This window comes from Leuresthes tenuis, unplaced genomic scaffold (assembly GCF_036924035.1).
Source record: "Leuresthes tenuis unplaced genomic scaffold, fLeuTen1.0.hap1 SCAF_13, whole genome shotgun sequence".
Classification (NCBI taxonomy): domain Eukaryota; kingdom Metazoa; phylum Chordata; class Actinopteri; order Atheriniformes; family Atherinopsidae; genus Leuresthes; species Leuresthes tenuis.
The window spans coordinates 7924779-7941880 of record NW_027325367.1 but is presented as its reverse complement, the minus strand read 5'-3'; the positions used below and the strand labels follow the sequence as shown (position 1 = coordinate 7941880).

Genomic DNA, 17102 nt, shown 5'->3' with positions numbered 1-17102 from the left:
CATGATGGCTGCTTTCCTTGGCCAGCGTGCTTGAAAAGCACTCGACTAGAAGAGATATAAATGGGTTATATGTCAAGCCGTCTCTTTCCACTCGCTCATGATCTCACATCATTGAAATATAACTAACTCTAAAGAGAGTGCGTTCCACTTTCAGAGTCATAAAACATGCATTAAAAGCACACATAATGTTTTTATGTACAAATACTTCAAAGGACGTCTGGTGAATTTCTGACAAATGAACACAACCATAAATGAAACGTTAATTTTTGATACCTTTTGTTGAGAATCTGGAAGCCTTGGACGTCACCAAAGTATCTCCCATTGATCTTATTTACATGTTGTTGTTTTTTTTTTTAATCACTGCAGGGACAGCACCTAATTTCATTGTACTTGTTACAATGACAATAAAGATATTCTGACTCTGATTTTAAGCTTGTAAGTCTGACTGAAATTCTATAAGATCGCAGCTCTTAAAACTGGACTAACATATCCAGATAATGCAGTTGAGGATCAAATCACCCACAGCATATATATGCTCAGCTTCACTCAGTTAGGTCAAGGCACGCCACGCGTTTTAACGTTGCATCTCTTTGCATCTTCATGCAAAACAGGGCATTGTGAGTATATGAATACAGCCTAATTCCCAGAAAAGCTGCTCTCATTCACACATTTTTCTGTTTCTTTTCAACAGGTGTCAACTTTTATTTCGGCAGCGTCATCTTATAAAAGCACCATGCAAGTAACTTGAAGACTTCTTTTGAGTGAATTTGACAGTACTTAAATGTATAATGATCCCCATCAGAGAAAGTTAGGAACAGCAGAATGTCTCCAACATTTTTATCCTGTGGCATTATGTCTTTAGTCATTGTGTGTCTGTCCTGAAAAGCTCCGTACAATCAACTTCGCTTCGTTTGACTGAATCTGAGCCCTTTAAGCCATAGAATTCACGCCACTTGTGCCACTGGAAGCCATGAATGGTCATGCCATCATACTGCCTCCACGTGAATGCAGATGATGTTGTGTGTTCTTTTGGCTCATGGGCTGTCTGAAGCCTTCTCTTTACTCTATTCTATTCTGACACAGTGTGATCTTAGTGTCATTGTCCAAAGAATGTTGTCCCTGAATCAGTTTGGCTGGCTCATTCATTTATACTTTTTTCAGGGGCCTTTCTTTTCTTTAGTTTTATGAATGGTTTGCATTTTGTGTGTTGAGGTTTTTTTTTCCTCACCAAAGAGCCACTAATTATGCAATTGTGGGATTCTTGGATATTTTCAGAAAGAACCATCCTCTCTACCAAAAATGTATTTAATCCCTGAGCTCACATAGCGTTGGTATGATTTAATGTCAATATATACAGCTGAAATCCTTAATCAATTGAATTATCTGGTTTTAGACTAACCAGTGCAATTCATCAAATAAATTGATGTATTAGTATATCTTTGTTTGTTGAAGATGGCTTGCAAAGATACTGTGTTTGGCATTTTTTTCCATTCTGTGAGATTTTAGAGGATGTAGATCGACAACAAGACAATATTCCTCATAATAAGATGGTTAAAGGCTGGTGTTAAACTTCTCTCACACTCAAACTTGGCATCTTTTCAAGTTTCCTTCTTTCATCCAGTTGGCATAGATGCCATGTTTATTACATCTAATCCCTTTGTTACAACCGTCACAAAGTCACAGCAGGTATGGGAAATGTGTCGCTTTGTCTGGGGAACTCATTAATCTGCAGTCAGTCATCTGATTAGATTTTTTTTCATAGGTGTATATCCCTTCAAGTCTGGGTTTGTAGCCATTAAATCATACTTCACATGGTATGAATTTGCTCATTTGTTGAGGTTGAGAGGTTATAAACTTGTTTTTAGTTGTTTAAACTTCCCATTCTGCAATACAGCAGGACTAAATGTTCGAATAGATAAATTAGACATCTGTTTACGACTTTAGTTCATTCTTTTTTTATTGAATGCCTTCTCGTTAAAGAGCCGCCGCCTAAGAAATGTAATTGAATTTGCACTTTGAGTGACATGAGGCTACCACATTGCTAATTGTATACATTTGTAAGTAGCATATTTCTACAGACGATAAGTTACACACAATTATCCGACTCCTCCTCAAAACCTGTTTCGAAGGAACTTAAAATGGCAAATTCACAACTAATAAAACAAGATTAATGTAAAGAACAAACACAATTCATTTCTTTTTGCTTTTTATTAGCAATACAAATGACTGTAAAATTAGAATGAAAATGCTCTTCTTATAGAACTGGTTTGCAGTTTTGTGACTGTACAGAGATGAAGTGCCAACGCAGGATCTCACAGTCGGAGGGATTGTGTCCACGTGTGTCCACACTATTTGGATAATGGCTTTACATTTCAGAGTCATAAAATTTGGAGCAACACAGTAAAATGAAACGATACCAAACCAACTGATTAAAGATTTCTCCGCATTGAGCGCTAACTGCTGCTCTTACAGTTGAAGACACTTCTACAGGAAACACACTGGTGCCTCTGTTTTTGGGTTTGGTGCCCCCCCCCCCCCCCCCCCCCCCCCTCTTTTAATATTGTTGTAGGGTACCAACAGAAAGGAGGATCAAGGCCTTTAGTTATTTCAACATCCCCCTCTGTATTTGCCAACCGAGTGATCAGCAAACTTTGTTGATCTGGCAGTAAACATTTGGATGAAGGCTTTGATGACACTCTTGCATTTTTGGATTATATTGACCCACCCACCCCCCCTCTTTTCCACTCTGATTTTCAAATGACCTCAAACCTGTGTAATGTTGGCTAATTTAGCCCCAATCAAACTAAAACATACTGCATGCTATATATTAATATTTTTAAATTGAGCTGCTTATACCAAAGAATGACTGTAATTTGGTTATAAATAACTTGGATGAGTCTTGTTCATATAGAGTAGAATTCAACTTTGTCACAAGTACAAAGCAACGAAATGCAGTATGGACTGTTTATTTAATAACAGATCAGCTGCAATGAGAATTCTTAAAAGATCACTTTCACAGTGTATGCCCCGGAGAAGATTATCCATCAAAGTAGGAAAGCTGGGTTCACACCAGAAGTGTGTGCTCAGGTTATTTGAAAATGCTCCTCCACTGCAGTTAATAATTATTGAGATGGAGGAATGAGGCAATCCAAATGGTGAAGTATGAGGGCTCTATATGCTTTATGCACCGGAAGCCTGGCACACCTGTGAGCTTAATGCAGAGGGAGAGGGGAGTCAAATTAACACCAGGCAAGCACTCGTATCATGACCCATGCTGGTAGGCTGGTTTACTTTGGCAGCTATTTTAACTGTCTAACAGTCACTAATCTTATGTTGCTGAATCTCTCAGACGAGTGTGCTCAAGGATGAAAAAGTAATTTTCCACCAGTATCCTGTCTTTTTTCCTCGCCGATTTACCTAAATTGTTCTTTTTTTTTTATCCAAAAAAAAAAGGTGAAAATAACAAATATGATAGCTGGCATAGCATTAAATCCCTTGAAGTGTTGTCTAGTTCAGTGATGCTGGCATGGGACTTGGTACAGAATGTCTGATTGCACTATTTTTCTGCTTTTACTCGTGTAGAGGTTGGATTTATGGAAAGTCTCTATCTCACCTGTGAAGCCCTGCATGGATTAGTTGACGTTGGACCACTGCTGAATCAGGCAAATTGAAGACAGACTAATCTCCTAAAAGCCATAAAAAGAGTGTTTGTGTTGGAGAAAGGCAGCTAAGGACTTTTCAAAGACGATGGATAATTGGTTTATAATTCTGTAACTTTTTCTTCCCAAAACAGTTCGTTGTAGATCGGTATTTGTGAGCCTAAGAAAACTAAAGTCACGTAACTGCTGTTTGCACGAGAAGTGGCTGGTAAAAGTTAGTGGGGGAAATGTGTTTATTTTGCAGTCAAACTGATCCAAACGGCTTTATGTTTGCACACAACAAAGCTAGATAAAAGGAAAAGTGGTCGCTTTGGTGGTATGTTGTAATTAGAAGGTTTGTGTTTGAACCTTCTTTTTGTCGCCGACATAATAAAAGCTTTTACGCCTTCACAGTTTGGTTTATTCGCATCGAACACAACTCATTTGCACATTAGAGACATACAGACTTTGTTGTTTTGTAAAGCAAAGCGTAGCCCAATTCTCAAGTGTTGATCCTCTTTGCTCAAAGCAATCCGGCTTTATAGTGTGATTACCATAATAAAAAAAATTAAGAAAATTAGAGGCACCGTTGTTTGTCTGAAGGAATTGCCTTAGAGCAGAGCGATGCCAAATGTATTAATAAAGCGTCACGTGGGTCGTAATAATTGACGCCCCCAAAGAAAACGGATATAGTTTGACTGAGAGGGAAATTTTCATTTTTGCACGTTGAATCAATTCTGAATAATAAGAGGCTGCTTTTATGTAGTCATGAACTGTGAACATATTGTCGTTGGAACACTCCTGACAGATGATTATCAAATGTGACAGAAGGCTGCTTTTTGGCAGCTGCGATAGCCTCCATCCTTTTGTAACCTGTAAGAAGGAGATGGTTGGTGAAGCCATCTTGAAAATGACCTTTTGGTCCTTCTATTAGCTGTCGATGGGCCGTCAAAATGGAGCCACGAGGGCCAGGTTTGAAGTCTTTCCATAGAAAATGGACTACTGCTCCATTTACACTCTGCATATGAAAGCTTTAGGGGTTAGACTTTTAGATGCTTATTATGGCCTGTGTTGTGCCTTTGACAGTATGTTACTAATTTATAAGTTATTGTAGATAATGATCATAGCACTGCAAGGTCTTACACTCACCCCTCCAAAAGTCTAATGCAGCATGGCACCCTATGCTGTGGAGCAGCTTCCAAAACACAGGGGGGACTGGAGTTGGGCCTTTAGTTCTCCAATATTTGATATTTTGAATATTCATGCAGGCATAATGACTATAATCAGGTTTGGAATCAGTAGCTTGTTCATCCATCTGCTCCTTTCTTTTGGATACCATACCTTATTAATGTCTTTTAAGGGAATGTTCTCCAGTTGGGCACAAACATCCATCTGGACTCCAGAATGAACTCAAGCACTCACTCTGGGGCCACAAAGCTTGCTTTACCCATAATAGGAGCCTACATGTGCTAATTGTGGTAACATTTCACACTAATTTCTTAAAGGATATTTCATATGCCAAAAGGTGCCTCTATGGCTATGGATCGACAGCATAATTTGGAAAGATTTGGAAAGAAGAGCGATTGTTACTATATTTCACAGTTAGTCAGCTGTTACATAACAATGCAACGTTTTCCTCCGCAGGTACATGATGCTGATCAATGGAAGAAATGAAGTTTACATGATCGACAGGGACAACTCGATCTTCCACATAGCAAACCTAGAGTTTCCTTTCCGGAAAGATCCACGTGTCCATTTATCAAATACTTTACTGGATGGGGTGAGTTCTTGCTCTTCCGTGTACACATGCTTTTGGTTGAATTGCTGTATTTCATGATAATACTACAAGTTGTCCTGTTCACGTCGTGACTAGGGTTGCATGTCCTCTTCAAAGATTCGTGCCGCTGCTGCTCAGTCTTGCATATAATTCACTTGTCAAACCGTAGTTGAAATGAGAGCCTGCCAAAGATGACTGATTGGAACATAATCATTCATGTTCTGGAGAAATGGCTAATTAATTGTTACACAGAGTCCCGTGTGTGCTTTGCTGTAATGCTCAGATGTGCATGGGGATCGATGGCTTAACCTTTTGCTGTAATAGCAGACTCAGGCTTTTATCACACAGGTTTCTGCCCCCTTTCCCCAGCAGCAGGTGCAGAGGCATGAGTCATTCAACGCTTGCTTCATGGGAAAACATAGGAAAGGAAATTGCTGCACATTGATGTCGACGGAGGTTTGATTATAAATAACTGGCAGTGTTTGTGTTTGGTATTCCTGCCTTATAGATGAGAGATAAGTTACATGTCATACTTTTGTTTTGCCCTGAGAAGCAATTTTATGCAAAACAGGCGTGTGCTTCCTCTTTGCTAAACACTTGCTGACTGATGGGGGGGATTGAGTTTCCTCACACAGGCAGGGCATCTAATTGCAGTCTTTTACCATCTATTTGAAGGAGCAGTGCTGATGTGTGTTTAGATTGCCACAAAGTTTGTTTTGACTCACATTTATTCATCCATATATGATTCTGTCAGTTCAGAGGCTGTGTTTAGGAGTTTATGGTGAGCCTTGGAGAAGCCCTGCTGTGTTGTCTGATGTTTTATCGTTTTCCTGAAACCACTGGTTTCACATGCTATTTGGTAGTACTTTTTTATGAGCTTTCTTTCAAGTTTAGTTCCAATTTTGAAAGAATGCACAAAGTAGACTGAATTCCTGGCGGCCTTCTTTGACCGTATTAATGTATTCATCTGCTGCTGTCTGTCTCCACAATGGTTTTGTGCTCCAGATGAACAATAATGGCAGCCTTCTGGAATTCCATTATTTTGTCTGTCTATTCCTTCGGTCAGTGCTATGCATGCCTCCCCTTCACTGCTCTTCTCCTATCAAACAGTCTGTCTTCAGTAAATTATTATCTTTTTTTTTCATATTTGGTCTTTTTGTCCTGTGAGATGTGAGGAAAAGTTACATCAGCCTGCAGGAATATGAATTATTTTTGTTCATGACTGTGTATTATAGAGCAACACCAGTGCTCATTAGGATGCAGGTGCTCATGTTGCAATCTGTCATGCTGGAAAGGCGGCACACAACTGATAGATGTTGGTTCCACTAAAATATCCCATTTTGTCAAAGTTTGTTGAAAAATTCTATTCTTTTCTGGTGAAATGCAAAGCTGGGCATCACAGTCGGAATTTAATTTGGCTAAAAAAAAAAAAGGGGAAATTTTACTTTTTGGACGGAAGTTCCCTTTGAAGAATATCAATTTTGTGTCTGTGTAGTTCTGCCCTCAGCTAAACACAATAGTGGATGTCATTCTAGCTGTTTCTTCTTATTTCCAACCTGTTTGAAAAACCGAAATAATTAGATAATTCTTATAAGACTAGATAGATAGATAGATAGATAGATAGATAGCTGGATTGATAGATTTACACAAGAAAGCTGCTGAGTTATCTATTTTAGTGCTAAGTGTTTGACATAGTGCCCTGTGATGGATTGGCGACCTGTCCAGGGTGTACCCTGCCTCTCACCCAATGAGAGCTGGGATATGCTCCAAGCCCCCACGACCCTGTTTCATTAAGCAGGTATTAAAAATGGATGGATGGATGGATGGTTTGCCAGAGCCTTTGTCATCTCACCCCAGCCCCAGTCTTACTTTCCCTTCTGTTAAAACCAGTGTCAGCAGCTTAATCTGGTGCCAAAGCTAGCATAAGCCGAGCATCATAATTAGATAAGAATAAAATCTATTAGTTGGAAATTGATACAGAAGTGTTAGTAGAAAATTGTGTCGTGTGTTTGTAAGTAAAAATTGCAGATGGAAGATTAGCCATGAGTACAATGAGATGGCGTCATTAAAAGGTCAACACTGTCCACAGTTTGTCTTCGCCCAGCTGTTTTCACACATGTGAGTGAAAGTGATTATGACAGTTATGAAGACATGATCATTGTTTTCCCCAATAATCACTGTTTTGCAGTTTATTGATTGTGACAGGCCTTTTCACATGTAATTAGAAATGGTATCTGACAGTAGTGGCGCTCACATCACATCAAGGGTTTTGGCACAGCACCACAGGAGGAATCTTGTTTTGGCCTAATAGGGGTCAACTGGATCTGCACGATGACACTGTTGTCTCGCATGGTCAAGCATCAATCAGTCAGATCAGCAGAGTGGAGCCCGTTGGTAAACCCAAACTTCTGTCAAAGCATGCCAGAAGAGGAGAGAAAATATCTTTTACAGTGGAAAAGTGCTTTTGGTGTTGTATTTTGCCTTTCTTTTGTTGTAAAATGTCTCTTGAGTTCTGATATATTTGATGCTTTAAGCAATTTTTCTAAGCTTTTTATAGGAACTGTCATTTTTGACTGCTGACACATCTAAAACATGCCTGTAGCTGCCACCTACAACATCACTATTTTTATGTATCTGGTTGATTTAGAAGCACATAATAGCCAAGTCATCATCTCTCTTGCTACATCTTTACCTGTCAGTCCCAAAAGGACAGCCTAATTCTCCTGAATATCGCCTGCGGGGGAGGAGATAAAGTATAGTTCTCTAAATGAAGTGCCTCACTCATTCCTTCACTCTCAAAGATGCTTCCCTTCTTTTACTTACGGTGGTTAGGCTTTCATTTGCATCTTAGCTGTCACTTCGACTCTTGGTTGTGTAACACTTCTCTTAAAACCAGTCGTATGCCTGAGTGTCCTGCAGCTCAGCACAGCTGCACCTGACCTCAGCTTGTGAGCCTTGCATAATAGATGCGTAGTTCTATTTCTGCTTCATGCCCTCCTTCAGCCTGCCTCACAGAGGCACCCATATGTACACGTGCACCAACACACACCACAAGACTCCCCAATTCCTTGCTATCCTTTGCATTGCCGCAGGCTTCTCCAGCTCTGAACACGCATCCTTTGGAGAGTGCTCAGTAGTGTCCCATGTTGCAGAATCTGTTTGAGACACTGCTTTTATCAAGACTTTTCTTTTTCTATATTTTCTCATTGTTTCACACTCAATCACATTTTAGATCGTGTATGTATTTGAATCCTTTTAGATCTTTATGTCTTGACCCTGTCCGTTGTCTCTGTCCCTGCAGGAGATGATCATCGACAAGGTGAATGGTCAACCAGTCCCTCGCTATTTGATATACGACATCATCAAATTCAATGTGAGTAGCCTGAGCTCTTGAGAATGACCCGTTATCCTTTTAAAATGTACCAGGTTAAGGACTGAGAAAAGGGCACATTGGAAACATTAACTCTGCCGTCCACCTGCAGCTTTTTTTTTTTTTTTTTTTTTTTTTTTTTGCTTTCTGTTTTTTTTTTTTAAATCAGCAAAGAGGTTTGTCATTTTTTGGGTTGTAGTCAACCATTTGAATCACATACAGTGAGAGAAAGGTTTTGAGCTTTGTGTCAGGAAGAGGCATCGATTAGGAATAGGATTTGCTCAGGGCTTGAACCTGAAAAATCAAATTCCCAGTTGATAGCAGGCAGCGGAGCAGTGCTCACCCAGGCTCTGCGGCATTAGCATAGAGATGACAGAGCTTTTTCATTCTGGATGTTGATGGAGGGAGAATGGCTCTGCTTTACCACCACATCCTGTCACGCAGCAGGCTTCGCAATAGCCTGACCTTAACTGCTATACTATGGATGAACAAAGTGTCCAACCCACTCATGAGTAAGTTAAGTTTTAAAGTTTTTGCCACTACATAGACCTGTTTTTATTTGTTGATCATTGCAATTCATGAAGCGTTAATCATAACCGTTTATATTACTTGGACTGGACTGTAATCAGCCTGGTGTTCAGTCCATTGTTCCTGTTTTTTTCTTCCCGTGTTATATGTTATTTCTCCTGTTGCATTGTGTTAGCTTGTCCATTTTCCTTGAACAGCCTGAGGACAACACAAGGTCTTTAATTGCTAGTACTCTTCTGAACTGCAAATTAATTCACACCCTCAAGCAATCTGCCTAACAGGCAGCCACTAAGACAACTTACTGAGCCTCCAGTTTGCCCTCGCGTCTGCTCCTTAAAAAGAACTTGACGAATACCTTGGGATGAAGGGGAGGAAAGGAGGGAGTTGGCTATTATGTTTGACAGTGGCCTCTTTTTCTCTATCGATCATTGGATCACATAAGCAAGGCAGTCCAATGAAGGCTCCAGCGGTGAGGGGAACGTCTGTAAGGTGGTGCAGGGGTTAGCATCTCCACATGAGTCCCACCAAGCCATCAGTAAAGCACTGTTGTATTGATCCTCGCTGGCCATTATTAGCCTTCTCCATTACCTGTGGTGGGCTGCGCCTTGGCACTCAAGCTTCGTCCTGGGAGGGGAGCAATACAGCAGGAGGTAGAACACACCATCTGCCCGGCCCATGGCCTAATGTGACACCCTGCTTGTTGGGATGTTGGGAATGTTGGGTGCTTTCAGTTACGGTGTAATGAGATGAGTGTGCCTTTTTTCTGTGTTGGATTATTTATCTGTGTGGAAAGAATAGCTTTTTATGACTTCTGTGGAGTTTTAGTCAGCATATACACCTATATTGCTTTGATGATGAGTGTGCTCATATATACAGTTACCTCGCCAACCGTGTAACTGATTGAACTTGATTGTCCCCCTGAGACGTGAAGGACATTTCAGATACCACTCTTGCTGCAGTGGAGTATTAAAAAAGGATGTTGTTTAGAAAGTTTTTGCTGGTTGTCTGTCACTGTCAGCTCCTCCACTGTGGGGGAACTGACAAGACAACAAAAATGACATATATGTCCCCATTCTTTTTTTATTTGTTCATTTTTGCAGAGAGCTTTTGTTTTGCACTTGACATCACCGCCTATGTGCTGACACGTTGATTGACCTCATCATCTTTCATCTTGCTAAAAAAGTCTTGCTTTAGACGCAGAATTAGACAAGATAATTGGCTCGGCTTTATTAACATGTGGGCAAAAAAAAAAAAACAGTATACAACATCCCCCACATAGGTCTTATCTTTTGAGGTAAGGACAACTTTTCTGACATCAGTTCCATTTACTTCCACTTGAAAGGTTTGTCTTCAGGTACATTCTGTAGCTATGCAGGATTTTCTGACCTAAAAGTATTGCTTGTTCTGCATCACTGCTTTCAGACCTGCAGCAGCAACATGGGCATGACTTTCTACAGCTCCTCTGCAGTTACATCCCATCATATACCTTTTTAAATCTGCAGTTTATCACCACCTCTGGAGATGATGAATCTCTCTTTCAGGAGATTAGTCAAGTTGATAGTTTATCACAGATGTTCTTTATATTTGTGATCTATAGACCTTGTAATAGGGATATACACCTTGGATCCTGTGATCTTTCAGACAACTAGACAATTTATAGGTGAGGATGATTTGAACACATGTGACAGTAACGACTCTCCCTGCTTGTAAACTCCCCACCATCTAGTTTAGACGTGAAGAAAGGCAAAAAGTTTTCGTGCCCCATGTGAAGACATTTGCAACTGAGGTCTGATGCTTCCAACTTCTATCAGTGGTTCTTGGAATTCGAACACCTGTCTTTTTAAGGTCTTACAGCTGATGGTGGGAGTCAGAGTAAAGATCAAGCCATTAACTTGAGACAGTTGTCTGTTGACCTGAAAAGATAAAGGAAAATCTCTACAACAGTGTTAAAAAGCACAGTGGCCTCTGTCATTCTGAAAAAGTGGAATTTTGTCAGCATCAACAGGTGTCATAGATTTGGCAAAAGAAAAGGAAAAAGGGTCTTGGTCAGACAGGTAACCAACAAGCCAACGGTAATTATGAACGAGAGTCACAGAATCTTTGTGGAGATGGAAGACGCTTACAGAAAGACAACCATTAGTGCGATTCCCCACCAGCCAGTCTGTCATTATAGAGTGTTCAGACAGAAGCCGATCCTCACTAAAAGGCACATAACAACATGCTGGGAGCCCTAAAAGGCACCTGAATGGCTGTTTGTCTACAGTTCTCAACTGCATTTGGGGAGGAACCCAGGTGCCGATCATCACCTCATTACAACCATCCCCAGAATCAAACATGAGGATGGCAGTATCATCCAATTTAGCTCTAAATTTCTGTGAAAAGGTCACTACAATTGAGACAACAGAGAATAGTCAGTCTAGATGAAAGGTGGATGCGGAGATAATTGGAACAATCCTGAGTGACAATCAGAGTGCTCAAGATTTCAGCTCCTTGAACAACTTGGAATTATCATTACTTTGTAAGGTGGGACTACATTGGTTGAGTTTGATCATTCCTGCCTCAATGAAAGGGAAAAACTTCCAAAGGAAAATTGAATCGAACTTGGAGGATCATTCACAAGAGGACATGAGGCTGCGGAGAGTTCCTTTTACCCATCACTAAGTGAAGAGTCTGAATAGTTATGTATTTTTCAGTCTTATTATTTTTGCGAAATGAACAAAATGCCTCAATTGCCTGTTTTCACTTTTATTATTGATTTATATATTTATTTTTACAGTGTAGACTTAGCGGAACATTAGCCACCTAATGCTCACATGACAATTCACTTTATGTTCAATTGTTTTATTCATCCACCAAATGAAAAGTCACTTCAAGGAGGGCAAATAGTCCTTGTTTTAAGCCTCTTTCACACTCTTTTCTCATACGACTGATGTCGCTGTATTGCACTTAAATTCATGTGTGAAAGTTCAGTGGTGGAAGGGGGTTAGTAACAAGCAAAACAATCCCGCCTTGTGTGTGTTTGCACACATGAAGCTGGCAAACCGGGACGCACCACGCTAACCAACCGTGCTGTCATCACTCGGCTGGCTCCATGTGTGTAGGGACACAGTAGTGCGGGGATGATCCGCCTCTGTTTGGAATGCGAGAATTACGAGGAGGGACAGTGGCAGCTAATCAAAGATTTGAATTGTTGGCTCTGATGCTGAACCTCTAAGACTATGCTATCCACCCCAGACCTATAGAAGATATCCAACATCATATTGCAAACACTGAAGGGCCTAAGCTTCCTCAAAAATAAATTCTGCTTTGTCCCATCTCGTACACAGCCTTCGTGTTGCATTCCCTGTCTTTTGTAGGTGAACACACTGTCAAACCCCACAACAATAGAGTCATCTAAGTATTTGTACAGATGACTGCATCGTACTGGAAGTCTGAGGCGTACAGAGTGAAGAGATAAACAGTGAGAGAACAGTCCCCTGTGGGGCTCCTACGCTGCTGACCAGACACCCAACCTTTCAGTCTCACAAGCAGTGTGGGCTGTGGGTAATCAATATTCCAGGCGACTGTGGAGGCATTCACCTGCATTTTCTGGATTTTCTCACCTACAGGCTGAATTGTAATAAATGCACAGAGAGATCAAAGAACTTACAGTGCTCAACTCAAGCATTCTTTAAATCTCCTAAAACAGGAGAGTTTTTTGGGAAACTTGACAGCAAGTTGGCAACATTCAGTAATGTTTGTCCCCAAAACAGGTGAAAACATCGAATAAAAAATGTTTGAGAGCGTAAACAGCTGTTCTTTTTAGTGACTTTCTGCCTTTGCTTTAACGTTTATCAGCATTGTTTAAAAACTCTTTGGAAAAACTCTTTAATTTGGAAAAAATCTGGAAAACTTGAAAGGTTATGAGATTGTTCTGTACCAGTACCGTAGGTGGACTTAAGGGATCATTGTGTTGTATTTTTCATACTCTGGAACACTTAATGGCATTAAGCTATCAACAACAGTCGTCTCATCTTTGCCTTTCTGCTATGTTAAATCGTAATATCTGCTGTGGAAAAGGCCTATTACAGGCCTGTAGTGAGTAACAGTCACCTTCGTGGCCAACAGTGCATTCACAGACGACTGCAGATACTATATACTGCTCATGAATAACATCAAAGTCATTCTGCTGGGACTTTGTTCTGCATTTTGCCCATGATTATGACACCGGTCCTCACCTTCATTGCCTTGCTAAACATGGACATTTATTACAAGAAGTAAGGTGTTTTTTGTTGGGATAATTGTGTTCTAGTCTTGATTATGAGGTAATAACTCTTCTGATTACATGACCAAATTGCCTGATAATTCAACACAGGATGCAGTTAGTGCTGTGCTCTTGCATTTATGTGGCATATTAGATAATAGGATAATTCAATTTACGAGGTGTATGTACAAAGAGACGTCACGAAGCTTTAAGCTTCAAGCTTTAAGAAGTCTAAAATATCTGTTATCAGAAATGGTGATTTGACAGGTCTGTGCTATATATGAGTTGCAGTTTTGCTTTTTGATCTTCTGTCTAAGACGTAAGCAAGCCTCCCAAGTATGAAAGTGACTCATAGAACAGCAAAACAGCTAAGGAAATCTCTCATTTTTTAACCAGATAGACAGTCAGTCCACCTTTTGGACACAAATCGACTTTCATCCAAAGCCAAAGAGAGATATTTCAGCTCTTAGTGTAAAGGTGGAAGATGGTGAAATAAAGTTAATTACAGGAAGAGGTTGTGTTCAAAGTGTGTGCTGTGGATGTAAAAATGTAATAATATGTGGGGGGAAAAAAATCCTCTTCGGAGCTGCCCTTTTAGAGGAAGGTGTTCACTTATTGATCCCCCAGTGTTTCATACCCACTGGAAAGAGAGAGGAATTCATAAAATGAAGGCACTGCTCATCCTTCTTATTAATATATCCATCATCTGAGCCAAAATCGATGTCATCTACACAAAGACCCTCACACAAATTAGTAGATGCACGCTTAAAAACTGCCCTAACCATTGCTTTTAAAGATTAAGACAGATGAGGATGCACAATGTGTTTAGACATGCACTTTTAGTCTGAACAGTCTAAAAGCTTCTATTTTTATTTTTATTTTTAAAAAAATCACCAGGGAGGCAACACCTTAAGCCCACTGCTGATTATTTTACACCAGCGTATAATGTTGTTCATCCCAAATTAACTATGACAGGAATTCCAGCACTGTAACTATTTTGGCTTCCCTCTTGAGCCCATTCTTCAGCCAACCTCCAGCTCGAGCAGCCTTCATGTCGAATACTATTGCTCACCGGTGATTAACTTTTCACGTGTGTGTAGATATTCATAGTTTCTTCATGCTCTCACTCCAGGTAGTTCATAGATTGGGATATTTAATTGAAGTGTTCTGACCTTTGAATGTTACTAAATCAACCAGATTAAATATACTTGGTTTCATGTGTTTTATCTTTTTCATTTAATTCATAACTTTTATGTTGAAGAGCTAATACACCCACAAGTTTTATATGATTTGATTGTTGGACCAAAGGATATGCTTCTCTCTTAAACTGACAGAATATCATGGCTTGAAATTTACCTCACCCTCATTATTATTTATTCTGTGTGGTAGATGTTCAACAATATGTTCCTCTTTAAAACTTCTGCTGAATTCTCTTCAGTAGAGTCAGTTTGGAAATATAGAAATGTATGAATCAATGCCCAATAAGATGTGAATTGAAGCATATATGTGTATATGAGGGCTATAAGAAGTCTTTATAGGGGATCTTTGGAATCCCTGTCAGAGAAGATGAAAGCATAGTTTATTCAATTTTTTTTCACGTGAAGCTTGGTCTATTACCCACATTAGAGTCTCAGCAGAAATGAATAAATACAAATTTCTCTGATATAAGTGAGCTTTCAGATTTTTATCTGCCGTGTTTTCCTCGTGAACAATCGTGGACAGCACATGCCTTGAATCATCCACACTTACATCTTGTTCTGTCCTGATGACACAGCTGACAGATGGTGTTGAATGTGTGGGACACGATACCAGCTGTTGCTCCAGGAGAATGTAGTGTGGCTACTGCTGTCACCCTGAAAGAAAAACCAAGTCCCTCCAGGGATGTACAAAAAATGAGAGTTCCTCAGGCTAAAACCCCCCCATGATCTAATTTGAAGTTGCCTGATTGCCCGTACAAAGTTGTTAAGCTACATTTAGCAGGACAGACAGACACCGAAACAGTTATTAGGTCACAGTCATGGCTTGTTGCTTGATTATCAAATTGTTCCGGCTGATCTCCTGGCAAACATTTGGTTGCCCTGTCTTATGTAGTATTTGCTCTGCTTGATTTGGACCATCAACTCCTTAAGTAGATTTGAAAAAAAAAAAAAATAAATCATTACTGCAAGCCGGCAAGCAATAATTACTTTTTATTGCTCTCTCAGTTAATCAGCTGTTTATTCTTGACAATATTAGATGGTTATGGAAATGAAAATGCAGGAATGATGGGAATTAAAATTCAAACAACACCTTGGCCAGCCCTTGAGTTCACTCTTTTATGCCACAGTCTTTATTCTGTTACTAGGATAGTTGATGGAAGACATAAAAGTGTTCATCACTCATTTCTTCATAGGTGCATATGTTCCCACACTTTGGGACACTGATGCACCTTCAAAAGACTAGAACACTGAAACTAATTCTCCTTTTCTGTTTTTAATGTAAGGCAATGTAGTCTAATTCCATCTAATCGTAACAAACTATCGGTCATCTCTTCATCCAGCTGGAAGAGAAATGCTTTTCCTCCTCCCATCTGTAGACGATAAAAGCTCTTTAGAAGAGAAATGGCCTTTACCAAACAGTCAGAGCAGAATACAAATGCCCCCAAGTCACAGCTTCCTGCTCAGAGTCTGTCGATACATATCAGAGAATATTGATTAATAACACTCTGCTGTAAATGTTTCACCATGTTTTGATTGTTTTATCATTATTATTTATTGCTATTATTTTTCTTTAAGTTTGCAGTAGCCCAAAATCAGATGTTTTTGGGTGTTTCACAGCTTTAATGAAAGGTTTATATTAGACCTGCAACTGCTTGGTTCATCAGTTGAATCATCTTTATTTTCAAAGCATTTAGAAAAACAGCTGATTTACAGCTTTATGATTCTTTTTTTCATCTGTGATATTTGGGGTTTTCGTACTATTGATCGGACAAAAGTAGCGATCTGAAGACGTCTTTCTTTGACTGAGTTCTTCACAGTTTTCTGAGCATTCAGGAAACTTTTGACACCTCAGAAGAATTAAGGGCCCTGAGATTGTTCACTGATAACCTCCAAAATCGAAGTCGTCTTGTTTCCGTAGGGAGATGGGATCATTTTTTGTTAACCGTGCATGGAAGGACTTTTAAATTGTTTCCTTTCACACAGTGAATTTTTTTTTGTTTTAAGCATTTCTTGGCAACAAAGAGTTTGCAGTTTATTTGGAGTTTAAAATACTACTTTCCTGTAATAACTTGTGAGAAACATTAAATGTCAACTTGTTGTCACGCATTTAGTCCATGTCCACCTGGCTGACTTTCAGGATTCCATTTTCTGTGCGCATAAAATTAAAATCTGTGAGTCATTGTTTTGAATCACTTTGCCAACTGAGCAGCAGAGATACGAGACGGCAATTGCTAATTGACAGAGCTGTACCAGGCTGGTTTCATCACAACTCCTCTGCACCATTTTAAACTCCGACACAGTCATGCTGTCATGTTTGTTTTATCTGTTACATGCTGTTTTTGATTTT

General features: G+C 39.7%; 1 protein-coding gene across 1 annotated transcript in view; it reads left to right on the top strand.

Moving 5' to 3' along the window:
* The window catches only part of rngtt (RNA guanylyltransferase and 5'-phosphatase), an 85643-nt gene that overhangs the window by 19306 nt on the left and 49235 nt on the right, over nucleotides 1-17102 (top strand). The window contains exons 9-10 of the mRNA XM_072362272.1: nucleotides 5283-5418; nucleotides 8717-8788. Coding sequence (XP_072218373.1) covers nucleotides 5283-5418; nucleotides 8717-8788 — 208 coding nt within the window. The remainder of the gene's footprint in view (nucleotides 1-5282; nucleotides 5419-8716; nucleotides 8789-17102) is intronic.